The sequence below is a fragment of the Primulina huaijiensis genome, chromosome 2 (assembly GCF_012295235.1).
Source record: "Primulina huaijiensis isolate GDHJ02 chromosome 2, ASM1229523v2, whole genome shotgun sequence".
In the NCBI taxonomy this organism is placed as follows: domain Eukaryota; kingdom Viridiplantae; phylum Streptophyta; class Magnoliopsida; order Lamiales; family Gesneriaceae; genus Primulina; species Primulina huaijiensis.
Genome location: NC_133307.1, coordinates 7,798,819 through 7,816,854, shown reverse-complemented (window position 1 = coordinate 7,816,854; position 18,036 = coordinate 7,798,819). Strand labels below are relative to the sequence as shown.

General features: G+C 32.9%; 1 protein-coding gene across 1 annotated transcript; it reads left to right on the top strand.

Annotated features, from left to right (window-relative positions):
• Positions 1-2,658: 2,658 nt before the first annotated feature.
• Positions 2,659-5,126, top strand: LOC140966443 (outer envelope pore protein 21B, chloroplastic-like). Its single transcript, XM_073426730.1, has 5 exons — positions 2,659-2,847; positions 3,139-3,213; positions 3,359-3,511; positions 3,616-3,714; positions 4,664-5,126. The coding sequence occupies exons 1-5, from the start codon at positions 2,689-2,691 to the stop codon at positions 4,745-4,747; spliced, it is 570 nt and encodes a 189-aa protein (XP_073282831.1). The 5' UTR covers positions 2,659-2,688; the 3' UTR covers positions 4,748-5,126.
• Positions 5,127-18,036: the final 12,910 nt, after the last annotated feature.

Below are 18,036 nucleotides of genomic sequence, written 5' to 3'. Positions count from 1 at the left end.
AAGAAAATATAAGTATGTCTTCGATAAGGAGAATGTAACTTTTAATTTATGAAAGTGTTCCTAAATTAAAAGTTGGCCAAATAAATAATGTATTTGAAAATTATGATTTTCATAAACATTATTATGGACTAAATTAAATTAATTCAAATGTTGAATTAATTATACACTAGTGGACCTAATAGAGTCCAAATAATTAAATTAATTCCAGTGTTGAATTAATTAAATAACATTAAGCCTTTTAGAGTCCAATTAGAAATAATTATTAAACTAGTGTGAGTAAAATCAAGTAAAGTTTAAATGGTCTCAAATATGTTTGAGACATTTAAATAAAAGTCCATGAGCCTTGTAATTGTTACAAGCCCAAACAAAATGCGTGCTTGGGAGGTGAAGGGTTGGAGGCAACTTTTGAGTTAATGGCATGGCATGTACATGCAACTTTTTGCTTTAAATTTTTCCACAACCAAGAAAGTTCTTCCCTTCTCTCCACACTTCACTTGGCCGAAATTTTCATCCCTTTTCTCCTTAATTTTTCTTCTTCAATTGTTGAGGAAAGAAAAGTCTTCTCAAAGAAAAATCCTCTAATTTTTCTAGTGCAAAATTAGAGGGGATCTACCTAGTTGGTGATGGGCTTAATTTTGAGCAAGGAGTACTCAAAGGAGAAGCTTGTAGATTGTCTTCCTTCAAGAGCTAATTTTTTTACAACTTAGTTGGAGCCAAATATCAATCTTTTAAGATTGATAGGTAAAAATTCTAAACACCCTATGAATATCATATTGTGTTTTGCTTATTTGTTACACTACTTTGTGGGGTGCTCGGTTTTTGTTCTTGTTGAAACAAATTTTTAAAAAACTTCCGTTGCGCAACCGGGCACCGTAACCGATCCCCTTTCAGAAAACACGTCCACTGTTTATTCCACAGTCCGATGATCAATTGATTGGTACAAAGAAAGCGAGAATTTCAGAGTGGGGGGCTGGCAACAGCTCATCGAACAAAGATGCGAGTGTTGATTTAGATATAAAAGCAAAAGAGATTCGTCCAATAGATCAAAAGATCGCAAAAAGAAAAGGAAAAAAAACAAATTTAGATAATATTTTAATCAATATTGAAATTAAGTTATTTTTAAAATAATAATACTATTTATTTTCAATAATATTTTTAAACAAAATTAGAAAGATATTTAATTAATATAAAATAAAAAAATGAATAAATGAACAGTGAGACCCATAAATAATGAAGGTTGATATTAAATGAATGTGAATGTGTAGTACTAATTATGGGAAAGTGTTAATATAATGATTATGTGGCTCGTAGATCCCACACTTTTTGAAAAGATGGAAGGTTAATAACATAGATTGATGACTACGATGCGGATGCCCTAATGGAGCATGGCGTTTTACAGTAGCTTTGCCACCTCCCCACTACCAGTAGAGTGAAATTACATTTTTATCCTTATCTATTCTTCTCCTTACACCAAAATCTTACTAAATTAAATTGTTATTTAATTATCAAATCTAATATTTTAATCTTTAAAATTAAAATTCATCACCTAAAACAATTCGAAATTTTTATATATAGCACTTAGTTCATTTATAACCGTTTATGAATAAATTTGTTATAGAAATAATATATAATCACATAAAATAAATCAACATTTTTTAGTATAAGACATTTGTATTAATTTTCTTTATCTGTCATTGATAAAACATGTTTTATAATCGTAAATATATTAAAGGCAAAACTTTTTTTTTTTTGTTTTTTGTTATGAGATACCTTGTATCTCCAATCATTTGTAATAAGTGATTTACGATCGTTTAATGAAAATGTTTAATTAAAAAAAATTATAATATATTGGATATCTTAACTTCTGGTAGATTTAAAAAGTTAAATCATGTTAGTAGAAATACAAACAAGTTAGCGCACTGTTTAGCGCATTTTGCTTTATCTCATCCTTCTCGTTCATGTTGGATGGATGGTTTTTACCCATCGTGGTTGATGGATGTAGCTACTGTTGATTTAATTAATGCATAATATCTGATTTTCACTCAAAAAAAATTGAATCTTAGTCATATATTTTACATTTTTTTTTTGTAATTTGTCATTTTTTCATCGATAATGTGGATGTGTCAATATAAACATTAACATCATGTTGATATCAAGTCATTAACATGTTGATACCACGTTAGAAAATAACCAAAATTTAAAAAATATAAAAATTGCACGTGGATTTAAAATATATCTGACAACCTAAGATTATATATAAAAAAGTAAATTTACACTACCAAAGTTACGATTTTTTTTATATTAATATGACTTCCAATAATAGAATTCTTTTATGGACGATATTTGAAGATAATATAAACTTAAACCTACATGTGGGGAGCATAACTTGAAACCACGTTGACGAAATTGAACCTTTATTGTATGCGGTTTAAGTTCTATTTAGATCGATGAATTTCAAATATATTCGAATATGTTTTTGTAAATGCAGATAAGTAAAATCATAAACATCAAATTTATATTTATATGTTTTATATTTATTAGATGGATTTGAAGGTCAGGATACAGATAATAATGAAATTTAAAATTTATTTTATTTTATATAATTAATGTATAAATAAATAATAAAATAAATTAAAATTTTATCCATTGTTCGATTAATACCAAAATCCATGGATTTCCGTCCCCCGAATGCAACCTTTTAGGGTTTCCAGTCCCAATTCATTTGCTGGACGGAGGATTAGGATAAGTGAGAAGATGGAGACGTCTCTTAGGTATGCCGGAGATTCCAAATCACTCAGATTCTACGCCAAGGAAAAGTTCCCCGTCGCCTCCAACACTTTCTGCCAAGTATTATCCAGTTCTTTTCCTTTTTTGGATGCTTTTATTTAGTTTATGTTTGATTTTCTCGATTTATTTCTGATTGAGTGAAACTATGATGTCAGAATAATTTCAGCTTTCATTTGTGTTAAAGTACTATATGTTATGCTGCTGAATATAGTGATTGGGAAATTCTCATGTTTGAGCATCAAATTTTCTATTTCTTGGTTTGCATTTTTGGTTACATTCTTCTTGGATTGATTTATTCTCCGCTGACGTTATTTGAACTTTCAATGCATGGACGGGCTTTCATATTGAAAGCTTAATGGGGAGCTAGACACGAGGATTGGAGCTCCTACTTACCTAAGTGCAATGATTAGACATTTCTTTCCTGATGTACGTCTTCTTCTTTTTTGTGTGATTTGAACAAGCGGTAACCACTCCTTCATTTCTCAAGAACACTGGAAATGAAGTGGAGAAGTGGTATTGAATGTTTTCTGGTGGAAGAATGGTCTATTGACATTTTCTCTGACTTGTGTAGTTATCAGCCAGCCTTGGTGTGGGAGTTCATTACAATAGGAATAAGAAGCTACACTTTAACGTGCGTGGAAAGAAGGAATATCCTGTAACCACCAATGGGTTACTGACCTTCAACATTAAGGCTCGATGTGATGCTGACGAGGAGTTTAGAGAGGTATGTCGTGATATGATACAGGGTATTACAATTATTTAATTGTTGTCATTGGACCCTCTTCATTGCCTTGTGTGATGCCATGATGGAACATAATTTTCAAACAGATAAATTCCGGTGGAGCAGCTGAATTTTGTTGGAATATCTTCAACATTAGAAAAGACCAAGATTTGCGGCTCAAGTTTGGATGTGATGCTGTTGACAGGGTATGTTTAGATTTACATTAAAGTCCACTAGCCAATCGACCTGCCATTTCTTGATGAAGTGGTGCAAACTGAATCTTTTAACTTAGAACTTAGTCCGAATGACTGCTTTTTCTGAATTTTATGCTTGCAACTGAGGTTCTGTATTCTAGTGAGACATCTCACTTCTCTGCCAGTATTACACTGCTTAGGAACAGGGAATCCAGGTGGGAGAGGAAGCCTTCTTGCGACGCTGATTTCTGGGATGGATAGATGGAAACAAATTGCTTGAGGGGTTGGAGGGGCTGATCTAGTTGATGCCGACTATTCCTGAGGAAAATCTGACTTCCCCCAGCCTGCTCCCCATGCCCCCACAACAAAATAATAATAATATCCCGAAAAAATAAGCATTTAAAAGTCAAAATTTTCTACCTTTGATACTTGCAATATGATTTCTGGGTACCTATACCTCTTTCAAGTTCTCTGAGGCATTACTAAATTTTCAATTAATGGCAAACTATACGTGAAAATCAAAATAACAACTTGGGGTATCTAATCATATTGCTCTTAAAAATAACAGCTTCGGGTATCTAATCATATTGCTCTTAAATGCTCATTATTTCTTGTTTAGTTAGATTTATGGATTGACCCCACCCTCTAGGCATTATTTATAGTCCAAGTAACGTGAAAGCTTAGATGAGTGGAAAGTTGACTGTTGATACTTGATAGAACATTTTCCCATCGATAGTGATGGTAAACTTTGAGTTTAGATCAGGTGACTTCATATAATGATACTTTGGGAAGCTTAATTTGTACAAGTTAATGGAGTATGTTTTGGATTTTTGTCATGGGTGAATGAGGAATTTGCTTTCTTCATTCCCATGAACTGAAGATGTAATCTATGCATTTTTACTTTCAGCTCTTGAAATTGTTCTCTATTTGCATTTCTTGTCTGATTTGGTTTGTTTCTCAGATTCCATACTTGCAGATTAGAGAAAATAATTGGACCTTTAATGCTTATTGGAACGGAAAATGGAATGTGAGATATGACTTGTGAGAGGCAGATTTTCCAACCATATGATGGTAATACGTGGTATCTCCAATTAGGATTTTCCGCACTTCACTGTTCCGTGTTCGAAGTATGTAAGTGCAACTGTGCAAGTAATATAAGAAGTCATTTTTTTTTACGACAAAAACATGCACACCTGAATCTATGATATCATATTTGCTGCATGCTTCAATACTCATGTTATTTCTTTGTCACAATTTCTCAAGCGATTCTATGTTTTAATGTGTTTAACTTATGATTATGTTTGATTAGCATTTACAAGAAATTTATGGAAATATTTTCAACATTAACCTTAATGGGATTTCAAAAGGAAGGCTAAATTTTTAGCTCCTTTCTGTAGAAACTTGTTCAAAGAGTGTGCTTTTTTTATTCTCTTGTGGCCGCTTGTACAAAGCCAAGCCTCGTTTGATTGAAGAACATGTCCTTAGAAATTGATCCATGACTGATAATTCGAGGTACTATGCTTTTTAATTAAATATATTTTGTATGCCTTTGTCGGTGAATCTTGCGAACATTGTGTTATTTTACGTTAACAACCAACCATGATGCCTTTGTTTTGGCAAGAAAAGTGTTTCAAACAAGTATTGTAAACAGCAAGCAAAAATTTACATACTTTCGTGTAATAAGAAAGTGTTGTTTATGAGTTATGCAATGATCATAGCCGTACTTGTGTTCAATGGGACTTGAAGCGAAAATTTAAAAATAAGTTATTTTGTTGTTATAAATAATACTAAAATTCAGTTAGCAAATAATAAATACACAAGAAATAATATATTACATAAAAAACAAGTCAATAAATATTTGAAATAATTACATAAATAATAATTGTCTAGCTATTTTAGAAAAAAATATATATATCAAATTTGTATAATCTAGGTTTCGATTTTTTTGTCAATCAACAACATAGATAGCTCATTTTTGTTTATTTTGTGACATTATTGATCGAAAATAATTGTTTATTAACTTCAACTTCGATAAGCTTCTTTCTACTTATGCAACTGTTACTAAGATAGTTAACAAAATCTTATAGGTAATATAAGTATTTAAGAATAAATCATTCAGTTTTGTCAAACAATGTAGTATTTTAAAAAAGTTGTTGAAGTTTTATACGATACTTCATCAAGAGGGTAGAGTTCGAAATAAAGTAGGAACATTACATTTTTTGAGAATAATTATTATTTTATGATTTCAATCATATATATGTTGTCAAATTTCAGTATTAATATTATATTTTTTTATTTTTTGTTAATTTATTCTTTTTTCATTTGTGTTATATTTGATGAAAAATAATAAATTATTTTTAAAAAAAATATTAAGATGTCATATTAAAATTGAAATATCACGACATTTGGAAAAAGAAATTATATATAGCATACAAATTGCAAATTTTCCATTTTGATGCAATCGCTTTTATATAGGAATGTTTAAAAGCCAATGTACATTTTTTAAATTAGCATTGTGTACTTTGTTTCAATTCTTTTTAATTTATGTGTCATTTATTATATTTCAAACTAGTGTATTATATATTAAAAAAATTTGTTTTCTTTATTTTTAGGATTAACTTGTCTGATGTTTGGGCAAGCTGTGTTGACAATTTATAATTTGGCTTGATAAGTTGTTGGAGGAGTGGGGCTAAGATTTGACAAGAAAACTGAATAGAAAGAAACTGAGAAAGGGTACTTGACATAAATTTAATATATAATTTTGAGTCGATATATAATGTATATACAATATAAATAAATCCAACTTATATTCAAAAAGTTAAAATAAACTTAATATTTTATGTATATAACATGATGTTAAATCTGATATATAGTTTTGAGTATTTGTTTACATTTATTGATATAATTATCACTTTTAATTAAATTCTCTCCATCACACAGCGTTACATTGTATTTGAAGTCCATAATAAATATTTCAAACTACCAAACGAATCAACCATCATACAATAACAATTCAATAGGTGTTGAAATAATAATTTTTATGTTATGGTATTAACAAATAAAGCTAAAATTGATTTAAGCTAAACTGAACTAGTCGAAAACAATGTACGATTGTCAGAAAATATTGACATGAACAAAAAACAAGCCAACAGACACTTTCTTTTAGGAACATATTTTTTTTTCAGAATCTATATATAGATAAGAGATTCAGTTTAGTAAAACTCTACGAATATTATAGAGACTCAAGCATTCAAACTTCCAAATATCTGAACTAATACTCAATCAGTCGAGCACATTTTACAAATAATTGTATCCGATCATTGAGGATGATATAACAGTGTATTAATTCATTGTATTTTATAGCAGTCTGTATATTGTTATTCATTCAGTTGATGTATACTAGGATTTTCAGTTTGGCAGTGTTTAAGTTCAAACTGAACTGAAATTTTGCAAATTACTTGTACTATCCAAAGTCTTTTACTGTGAGTCTTACAAAAAGAACAAGGGGTGGCGTATGAGCTTGAGTTTTCTGAACATCCAGAAATAAACCTGCATACTTTCCATTTTCAGTTTACGTAACCAAGTTGTTATTTGATTTGTTCGAATATGTCAGTTTGACTTTTTTTTACACTTATTTGTTAGTGTAGATATTCAATAAACCAGACCCAAATCTCAAATACATGTTTGATATTCTTTACTTACTATTATCTTTATTTTGGATATATTATTTTTACACAAAATTGATATAATATTTTAAAAATAAATATTTTTTTAGGAAAGTATGATGCGAATTTTAAAATTTAAAAATTAATTTCTTCTAAGCATGATCAAAGCACTTTTCATTCCTTTTATTTATTAAAGAAATTCATTGGCTTAATTGACATTTACAAATTGTTAAATTAAATACTAATAATTATCAATCTCAGCCTAATCAGTGTAAATTGTTTCATTTTCCTTTTCAATCTAGAAGCACATTTATTGTGAGCATGCAGTATCAAACACTTATAATTAGATAAAAAAAATTATATCTGTTAGTCAAAACACAACTTTATAATTTTTTTATACTTGTGGCAGTACAGATCTCTAGATTTTAGCAAGAAGCGATTTTACTTCCATTATATTTGTGACAACACAGAACATCGTGCTAAGTGACAGGTGGGCATGAGAGTCTACAACAATGTGAATGCAACGGGTTGTGTTGTTAGGCCAGTGAATCCAAGAGGGGAATTGGGGTCGTGTCTCATTGTTGGTGATGTCTCGGTCTTTCGAGATCAATATTATCCTACCGCTAGCGATGTCTCTCGTAGAGGCACTAAGCTATGATGTCTTTTTATGATCTATCTAACCAATCAGATCAAAAGTGCAGCGTCGAAAACATAACACACGAGAGTATTTTTCAAGAAATCACCTATGTCAATATTTGTCTCATCTTTGCATGCTTAACCCAACATGTTATGTATTTAAACTAAAAAAATGATAATATAATGTCAAAATATTTTAATTTCTGTTTTTTCTAGACATAAAAAAAAATTAATTTTGTTGATACATTTGTAAAAAGAGGGAAAAAAAATTGGTATATGAATTATTGACAAGATACATGAATTATTATAAATGATTCAATTGGTACATGATTAAATTAAAAAAATCAGTTTTACCTTTAATCAAAATTATTTTTAACTTTACTCTCACTAAATTCAAATAGTTAAACATTATTTTTCAAAATTATTTTATTTATGTTTTTTTAAAACTTATATTATAATAAATAAAAATGAAAACTTTTAATTAATATAAATATAAATCAATTGATAAATTATATATTCACATTCAATATATATTTAAAATATTTATAAATATATGATTTTTTTATACACAACTTAAATATTTTTAAAATATTGATATAATAAAATAAATATACTTTTGCTTATATTAAACTAAAATACAAGTGTAAAAACAAAAATACTTACCAAAAAGCTTAAATCAAGTGCAAAAATTTCGATAATTGGAAGATATGACACTAAAAGTTGTACAACGGGTCTTTCATATCGAGCCATGAAGCAGCGTGTCGGGCTATAATTGCACACTTCCATCGTGCTATGAGCGAACAATTCCGAAGAAATGGTAAGATACAATCATAAAGTTGAAAGTACCAGAAATTCCTAGAGGATGCACCAGTAGTAGTTCGGCTTCATATAGCCACACATGTATTTTATCCTCTGCCTGGGGCTTACCGGGGTGACCCAATGACCGATATTTATTTAATCGTATTGTTTTCAATATATTAAATTTTTTTTATATTTATGATCCATTTATTGAGTTTTAACTTTATTAACATATAATTATAATATAAATAAATAAAAATAATATTATTTTTTATTATGAATTCATAAATATTTTAAAAATATATTTAGTATATAATTTATCTGTTATGATATATATGCATTAATGAATAATTCCAGTTTGACACAAAAATTATGATACTCATTTATCATAACTATAAATTTTAAATAAATTATTTATTTCAAAAAATAAAATTGCATATGCAATTGAATGTAGTAAGATTAATTGGATTTAAAAGTAATTTAATTTAAGTATAAATTGATTTTTTACCGAATTATGTATCAATTTATCTATTTTAATAGTTTTTTTTATTTATCAAATTATATTTTACTCTTTTTAAAAATAAAAATAATAAATAATTGATACTAAAAATACCTCCGCTTCCAGAGTTTTAAGTTCAGCAGAAGNTGTAGCATCGATGCATGACACGACATTGCATTTCATTTTGAACCTCGATCCCGTTCAAGTCTCCTCGGCGGCGTAAATTCGCCACCGCCCTCATCTCAAGATACTTCTCTGTCGTTGGAGTCTCTCAACGCCGACTTCATGGTGATACTCTGCGCACTCATCTGTGTCTTAGCTTTAGTCGCCGTCGCTCGCTGCTCCTGGATCCGGCGCATCTCCGGCGGAGCCTCCACAGCTTCTGCATCAGCTCTTCTAGTGCATGCGGCTGCTAACAAAGGCTTGAAGAAGAAGGTTCTGAAGGCGTTGCCGAAGCACACCTACAGGAAGGCAAGGAGCAGGCGGAGAAGCTCTCCGACTGCGCCATTTGTTAGGTAAGGTGGACCAAAATATTTTTTTATACTTTTCAAATGTGGCAGCTAGCAATACTTTTCAAATGTAGCAGCTAGCAGATGCATATGTCAAAGAATGGTTGGTGGCCGCTATAAAATCCATTTGGTTTCACATGCACGAGAGCTCTATTTATCAGAAGTTTCACATGTAGGGGAGCTCCCCCATCTCAATTTAAAATCATCCCAATCAAAAGATGTTTTAAGCATCATAAAACAAAGAGAGCAAAGAGAAAAAAGAGTTTTTTTTTGTTCTCTTGTGTGAGTTAGAGAAAATATTTTCTCGGTTATACTCGGGTTGGCAGTGTGAAATATTTAGTGTATTATTGTATACACTTATTGTAATATTTCTCCTGTTATAAAAGATCTGTAGTATCTCCGTGGACGTAGCCTATCTTGGGTGAACCACGTAAATCCTTGTGTTTTTGCTGATTATTTTATTCCGTATTTTTTTATCATCACGATCGTTATCGCTTCGGTGTAATTACCCAACAACTGGTATTAGAGCTTTTTTGTAAAATTTCTTAGAATTCTGAGTGATATCCCATAGATGAACCCATCAAGATCAGGCCCAAACTCCCGGCCCATCTCTACGGCCCATGACCAGCCCAGTTATTCTCCTATAAATATCAGGTTTGAGCGTATGATTTAAAATTGAATATGTTGTTTTCAGCAGCACCCTTAGCTGCTCCCCCCATATATCCTCAGTCTCTGACTTGAGCGTCGGAGGGGCTACGTCAAGACACTCTCTCGGCCCCCTTCTAACGATCTTATTCGTGATTTCTGGCTCAGGGTAATTTCGAACCTGCGTCTGGACTAGTGACACTTGCTGGAAGCGGACCCCAAAATTTTCCGTGAGTATCACTTAGTATGCTCTTTGGTTGCAGCTTTGTCTGATGTTCCACATCAGAAAAGATTTTTTTAGATTTTTTGCTAAGGCTAGAGAAACGATGGCCGGAGATGATGGATTGGGGCCAGGAATCAACAAGTTCGATGGAACAGATTTTTCGTTCTGGCGGTTACAGATTAGAGATTATCTGTACAGTAAGAAGCTGCATCAACCTCTATCAGGAAATAAACCGGAAAAGATGGAGGATGATGACTGAGAGCTCCTTTACCGACATGTATTAGGTGTGATGCTATTGACCTTAACGTAGAATGTGGCACATAACGTGGCGGAGGCACAAACCACATAAGAGACGATGTCCATTTTATCGGACATGTACGAGAAGCCATCAGCAAACAACAAAGTACATCTCATGAAAAAGTTATTTAACTTGAAAATGAGAGAAGGTGCTTCGGTGGCTAAACACATCAATGAGTTCAACACGATTGTTTCTCAGTTAACATCGGTTGAATTTAATTTGATGATGAGATTCATGCACTTATTTTTTTGGCGTCTTTACCAAATGTTTGGGAACCAATGCAGGCAGCGGTTAGCAATTCTGTTGGCAAAAGAAAGATACAATTCAATGATGTCAGATATCAAATTCTTGCCTAAAAAGTTCACAAGATGGATTCAAGTGAAGGAACATCATCGATATGTGCTCTAAATATCGAGAATAGAGGAAGATGCATGAGTGGAAAAATAAGATCTAACAGATGGCGCGGTAGATCCAAGTCAAAAAATGAGAAAGACAAAAACTCTTTTGAAAAAAATTTGAAGTGCTGGAGTTGTGGTGAAACTGGTCACTTGAAAAAGAACTGTAAATCAACAAAGAATAATGCAAATACTGTTATTGAGGAGATACATGATGCTCTATTACTATCTATGGAAAGCCCGATTGATTTTTGGGTTATGGATTCAGGAGCTTCATTTCACACCACTGGTAATCGTGATGTATTCGATAATTACATCGCTGGCGATTACGGAAAATTTTTCCTGGCTGATGGAAAACCTTTGGAAATAGTTTGTACGAGTGATGTCCGGATGAAGATCTCAAATGGATTTGTCTGGAAAATCAACAAAGTTAGGCATGTACCGAAACTGACAAAAAATCCGATCTCGGTGGGACAGCTCGATGACGAAGGCTATAATGTGACCTTTGGTGATGGTTCCTGGAAAGTGAACAAAAGAGCCATGATTTTTGATTGAGGAAAGAAAACTGGAACATTTTATATGACTTCCAGTTGCAAAGATATATTAGCAGCCGTAGATACTGGAGCTAATTCAAGTCTATGACATTGTAGGCTTGGGCATATGAGTGAGAAGGGAATGAAAAATTTGTATCAAACGAAAAGGTACCGGAATTAAAGACCGTTGAACACAAGCTATGTGAAATCCGTATCTTTGGAAAGCAGAAAAAGGTGAGCTTTTCAAAAAACGGTAGAGAACTGAAAGCAACAAAGTTGGATCTGATTCATACTGATGTATGAGGACCATCTCATGTGACATCCCTTGGAGGCTCAAGATACTATGTCACATTTATCGACGATTCAAGCCGAAAAGTTTAGGTTTATTTTCTGAAAAATAAATCTGATGTTTATGAGACATTTAAAAGATGGAAAGTCATGATTGAGAATGAGACCAACTTGAAGGTGAAGTGCTTATGATCTAATAATTGTGGTGAATATGAAGATGATGAGTTCAAGAAATATTGTGCATAGAATGAGATCAAGATGGAGAAAAGCATTCCTGGTACACATCAACAGAATGGTGTAGCCGAAATGATGAACATGACCTTGAATGAACGTGTTAGAAGCATGAGACTGCATTCTGGATTACAAAAATCATTCTGGGCTGATTCTGATAACATTGCAGCATATCTGATAAACAGAGGACCTTCGATACCACTTGACTGCAGAATACCCGAAGAGGAATGGAGCAGCAAAGAAGTAAACCTTTCTTTCTTGTAAGTGTTTGGATGTTTGTCCTATGTTCATATTGACTCAGGTAGCAGAAAAAAGCTTGATCCGAAATCAAACAAGTGTTTCTTTATTGGTTATGGAGATAATGAGTTTGGTTATCGTTTCTGAGATAACAAAAACCGAAAAATCATTCGAAGCAGAGATGTAATCTTCAATGAACAAGTTCTTTACAAGGACAAGTCAAACAATGGAACTGAAGATGAAAGTTCTGAAGTCAAGAATAAAGATGAAGTGCCATTGACAGATATTCCTATGAATGAATCAAAAAGCAATAACTAGGAAGATGAAGAATCAATTGCACAAGATGATGACCAACAAAATCCGGTGATTGAACTCAGGAGATATTCGAGAACAATTATACCACGTGAGAGATACTCCCCTGCACTTCACTATATTTTATTGACAGACAAATGTGAACCGGAGACTTATGAAGAGGCTATGAAAAATGGCGATTCAATCAAGTGAGAGTTAGCCATGGAAGATGATATGGATTCATTGTCATCCAACAAGACGTGGGAGTTGACACGCAAGGCAAAGATGCATTACATAACAAGTGGGTGTACCGGTTAAAAGAAGAACATGATGGTAGAAAGAGGTACAATGCAAGACCTGTTGTAAAAGGTTTTCAACAAAAGGAAAACATTGATTACACCGAGATTTTCTCTCCAGTGATTAAGCTAATCACAATTAGGATTGCACTCAGATTAGTGGCAAAAGAAGATTTACATCTGGATCAGTTAGATGTAAAGACGGCGTTTCTTCATGGTGAACTAGATGAAAAAATTTATATGAAGCAGCCACAGAGCTTTGAAGTACGGGGAAAAGAGAAAATGATGTGGAAACTTCATAAGAGCTTGTATGGTCTCAAACAAGCTCCAAGACAGTGGTACAAGAAGTTTGATCGATTCATGAGTAATAATGGTTTCTTGAGGTGTCAGGCTGATCACTGTTGTTACCTGAAGAAGTTTGATGGTTCTTATATCATTCTAGTGCTATATGTAGATGATATGTTAATAGTAGGAGCTTGTCTGGAGGAGATTGATAAACTCATGAAAGAGTTATCAAAAGAATTTGCTATGAAGGATTTGGGTGATACCAAGCAAATCCTCGGAATGATGATCTTAAGAGACAAGGTGAACGTAATCTTGAAGTTATCTCAAGACAGTACGTGAAAAACGAGGTTAGCAGATTTAACATGGATGAAGCTTAACACATGAGTACTTTTTTTGGCTAGTCATTTAAAATAACCAAAGCACAAAAGGTTCCTTATATTTCTGTTGTCGGAAGCCTCATGTATGTAGTGGTGTGCACTAGACCAGATATAGCACATGCAGTGGGAGTTGTGAGCATGTTTATGAGCAATCCAGGAAAACAACACTGGGAAGCAGTTAAATAGATAATGAGGTATTTGAAAGGTACTGTTAGTTTATCTTTATGATTCAGAAGATCAAATTTGGGATTACAAGTTTTTGTCGATGTCGACATGGGTGGTGACCTAGATGACAGAAAAATTACTACTGGGTATGTGTTCACATTAGGTGGTACAGTCGTAAGCTGGGTTTCTAAACTGCAAAGATAGTTGCGCTTTCGAATACTGAGGCTGAGGATGTTGCGGTAACAGAAGCTAGCAAGGAGATGATATGGTTGAAATCTTTTTTCAAAGAACTGGATCAGAAGCTTCAGGGTAGCACGTTACACTGTGACAGTCAGAGTGCTATTCATTTAGCAAAAAATCCAAGTTATCATGCTAGGACGAAGCATATACAGGTTCGATACCATTTTATCAGATCGGTTTTGGAAGATGAAATCTTGATGCTTGAAAAGATTCTTGGAAGTAAAAATCCAGCTGATATGCTCACGAAGACATTAACCATTGATAAACTGAAGTTGTGTTGGACTGCAAGTATAAGAAAGAAGATATGAGCTGCTGCATTGGTGGTGGAAGACATGATTGAAATCATGTCTTCAAGTGGGAGAAATGTTAGGTAAGGTGGACCAAAATATTTTTTTATACTTTTCAAATGTTGAAGCTATCAATACTTTTCAAATGTGGCAGCTAGCAGATGCATATGTCAAAGAATGGCCGGTGGCCGCTAGAAAATGCATTTGGTTTCACATGCACCCCCATCTCAATTTAAAATCATCCTAATCAGAAGTTTTTTAAGCATCACAAAATAAAGGGAGCAAAGAAAAAAAGATAGTTTTTTTTTTGTTCTCTTATGTGAGTCAGAGAAAATATTTTTTCGATTATACTCGGGTTGAGATTGTGAGATATTTAGTGTATTATTGTATACACTTGTTATAATATTTCTCCTGCTATCAAAGATCTGCAGTAGCTCCATGGACGTAGCCTATCTTGGTAAACCACGTAAATCCTTGTGTTCTTGCTGATTATTTTATTTCTCTCTTTTTTTTTTATCATCATGATCGTTATCTCTTCGGTGTAATTCCCAACACCATTTGCCTCGCGGAGTTCACCGCGGGGGAGGAGATCCGCGTGCTGCTGCAGTGTGGCCACGGATTTCACGTTGCGTGCATTGACATGTGGCTTGGATCTCAGTCGTCGTGCCCGTCTTGCCGCCAGATACTGTTTTCCACATGGTGCGGTGGCATGCTCGCAGTATCCTCCTCCGGCTGCGGAGCTCAACCTAAGGCGAGGGAATGCTATGCGAATAGGTATTTACCTTAAATAAATTTATTCAGTGGACAATTTGATCCAAAATTGTAAAAATTGTTATGTTAGAAAAATCAAAGGCTTTATAAGTTGTGAATGCATATATATGTATGTATATTGTACTGTGTAGAATCGAAAATTCAAAATACATTAGCAACCTAGCCTTGTGTCCATTTTTTTTAAAAAAAATTGCTTTATTTATTTATTTTTAATTTAAAAAGTATATGAAATAACTACATTAATTAATATATTGTTTAATAAATAGTCTTATTCTATAATAATTTTTAAATTATTTCAACGGTAAATTGGAGATAAATCCCTAAATCCAAACATAAATTTATCCTAACTCCCTACACCTAAAAAACTTTGTTTAAACTCTCTAACATAATAAAAATGACAAAAATACCCTTATTTGTTTAAATCCAAACATAAATTTATTCTAACTCTCTACACCTAAAAAAAACTTTGTTTGAACTCTCTAACATAATAAAAATGACAAAAATACCCTTATATGTGCTAATTTTAATGATTGATTTAACTGGGCCAGAAATGGTATCAGAGTTTAGGTAAAATTATTTCAAACATAGATATTTATTATTATTGTGTGATTAAATGTTTGAGGGGGAAAATTTTCTCAAATAACATAGATCCGAACACAGGTTCGAGATTAATTATTTGCAGGATTTATTTCAAAACTTTGGAATATTTGAAACAAGAAGATCTAATCAAGGTTAGATATCAAGAACAAAAGAGAACTTATCAGAGTTCTAATGTAAACTTATGATTCAAAATAATAGGTTCCTAGAAATAGTACCGGATTCCTCTAACTTTCTGGAGACCTTAGAGAAATTCAAAAAAAGTACAGAATAAAGGCAAGATGTTTTATTATGTACCACAAAATGTAGAGAAAATCCTTGAAAACTTGGAAGAAATTTTTGGAACATTAAAGAGATTCAAACAAAAATTCAAAACCTAGAACAACAACCAAATTTTAGTAAAAAGACTTCAGAAGGAAGGTTACCACCATCTTTTGGTATCGAACCATTATTACACCAAAGAGGGAATGCAAAAATAATGCCAAAACATTTAACTGAAGAAGAAAAAATGATCAATATAATTAAAATAGTCTCAGAAAAATAAACTAATTTGATGACAACTTTAGAAAAGATTGGTCTCGCGGATCTCCAAGACTTTGCAGAATCTTTTGCAAATATCAAGGTTGTATATCTAAAGATGAACATAACAGGGGTGAACCATCCACTATAACCTGGTCATCTTCTCAGGAACCACCAAGAAAAAGTGTGGGATCTCATAATATAAATATGAGGTAACCCCAACCAGATTTTAATACTGGCGGAGAATCACACCCAGCGGGAACACGGCCAATGGGAAGTCAAATTCCTTTGAACCAAACACCCTATGAGAAATATGTTTTAAAACCTATACATCCTTATGAGATTACACTTAACCTTGATGTATTGTATTTCAAAAATAGAGAGGATCTCATAGATGATTGGACATCAGCTATGAAAATCGCAGCAGGAACACTTGATTTCAACATAGAAGGATTCATCAACTTTTAGAAATGAGTCTAATGGGATCAGTTAAATTGCTTGGGACATGACTTCGGTGGAAATCAAAGAGTCAGTCCTAGCCGGAGAATCTCTTAGTGAGATAGCAAGAAGAATGTCTACTCTATTCAAAGCACAATTTATCAACTGAAACGTCCTGCCCTTTTTATTGCTTTAAAAGTACTTAAAAAAAATTTTTTTCCCTAAATTTCGACCACACTTAAACTCCATGAACATATTTTAATAACATATTTTACCCTTTTAAAATAAAATACCAACCATCTAGCATTTTGAAAATCAAGTGCAATGGTCATAAAATATAATCGTCGCATGTTTACCAAACCTAAAAAGCAATAAATTTGAAAAGTATAGCTCATACTAAACCTCTCAAAAATCTCTCAAAAAGCATAAATAAATAGTCTTAAAAATCTTTAACGTAAATCAGAAAACATAAAACGTAATGCAGAAAATAGTAGCGCAGGTCCTCGGGTTGCGTGCGCCTTCAGTCTAGTCAAATCATCCGTCAAGGCCTTCCTCAACCTCACATGCATCCATCACACCTAGTGAGTCTAAAGACTCAACACACCATAATCTTTATAGCAAGTAATACATATAAAACCACATGCAACAGTGAAAAATACTTTTACGTAAAATAACTTTTCATGACATGCAAACATAAATTTTAACTTTTTCCTTTTCCTCAACATGACATGACATAAAACTTTTAACATGATCATGAACATTTTCCTTTTCCATTTCCTTTTTCTTTGTTGAATTCAGATCGTTAATTGTGACTTTCCTGACATGACATGACATGATCGATGGATCCATCTACATAAAACCACAGTACTGGGCGGCGGGAGACACAAGCAACACTCTCACCGGTCAACTGGGCCCTGGCCTATCATGATCGAATAGAAATACGATCGTCAAGGTTCCCTCGGGGGCCTTTTCCCATAAATGGGTTCCCTCTGGGGCCTTTTCCCCTCACGATATTCCAATTCTTACCGTTACCACATAACCGTTACCACATATTCGTAACGATGAAAATACGATCGTTGGGCTCCCACTGGGACCATAACTCTCACGACAT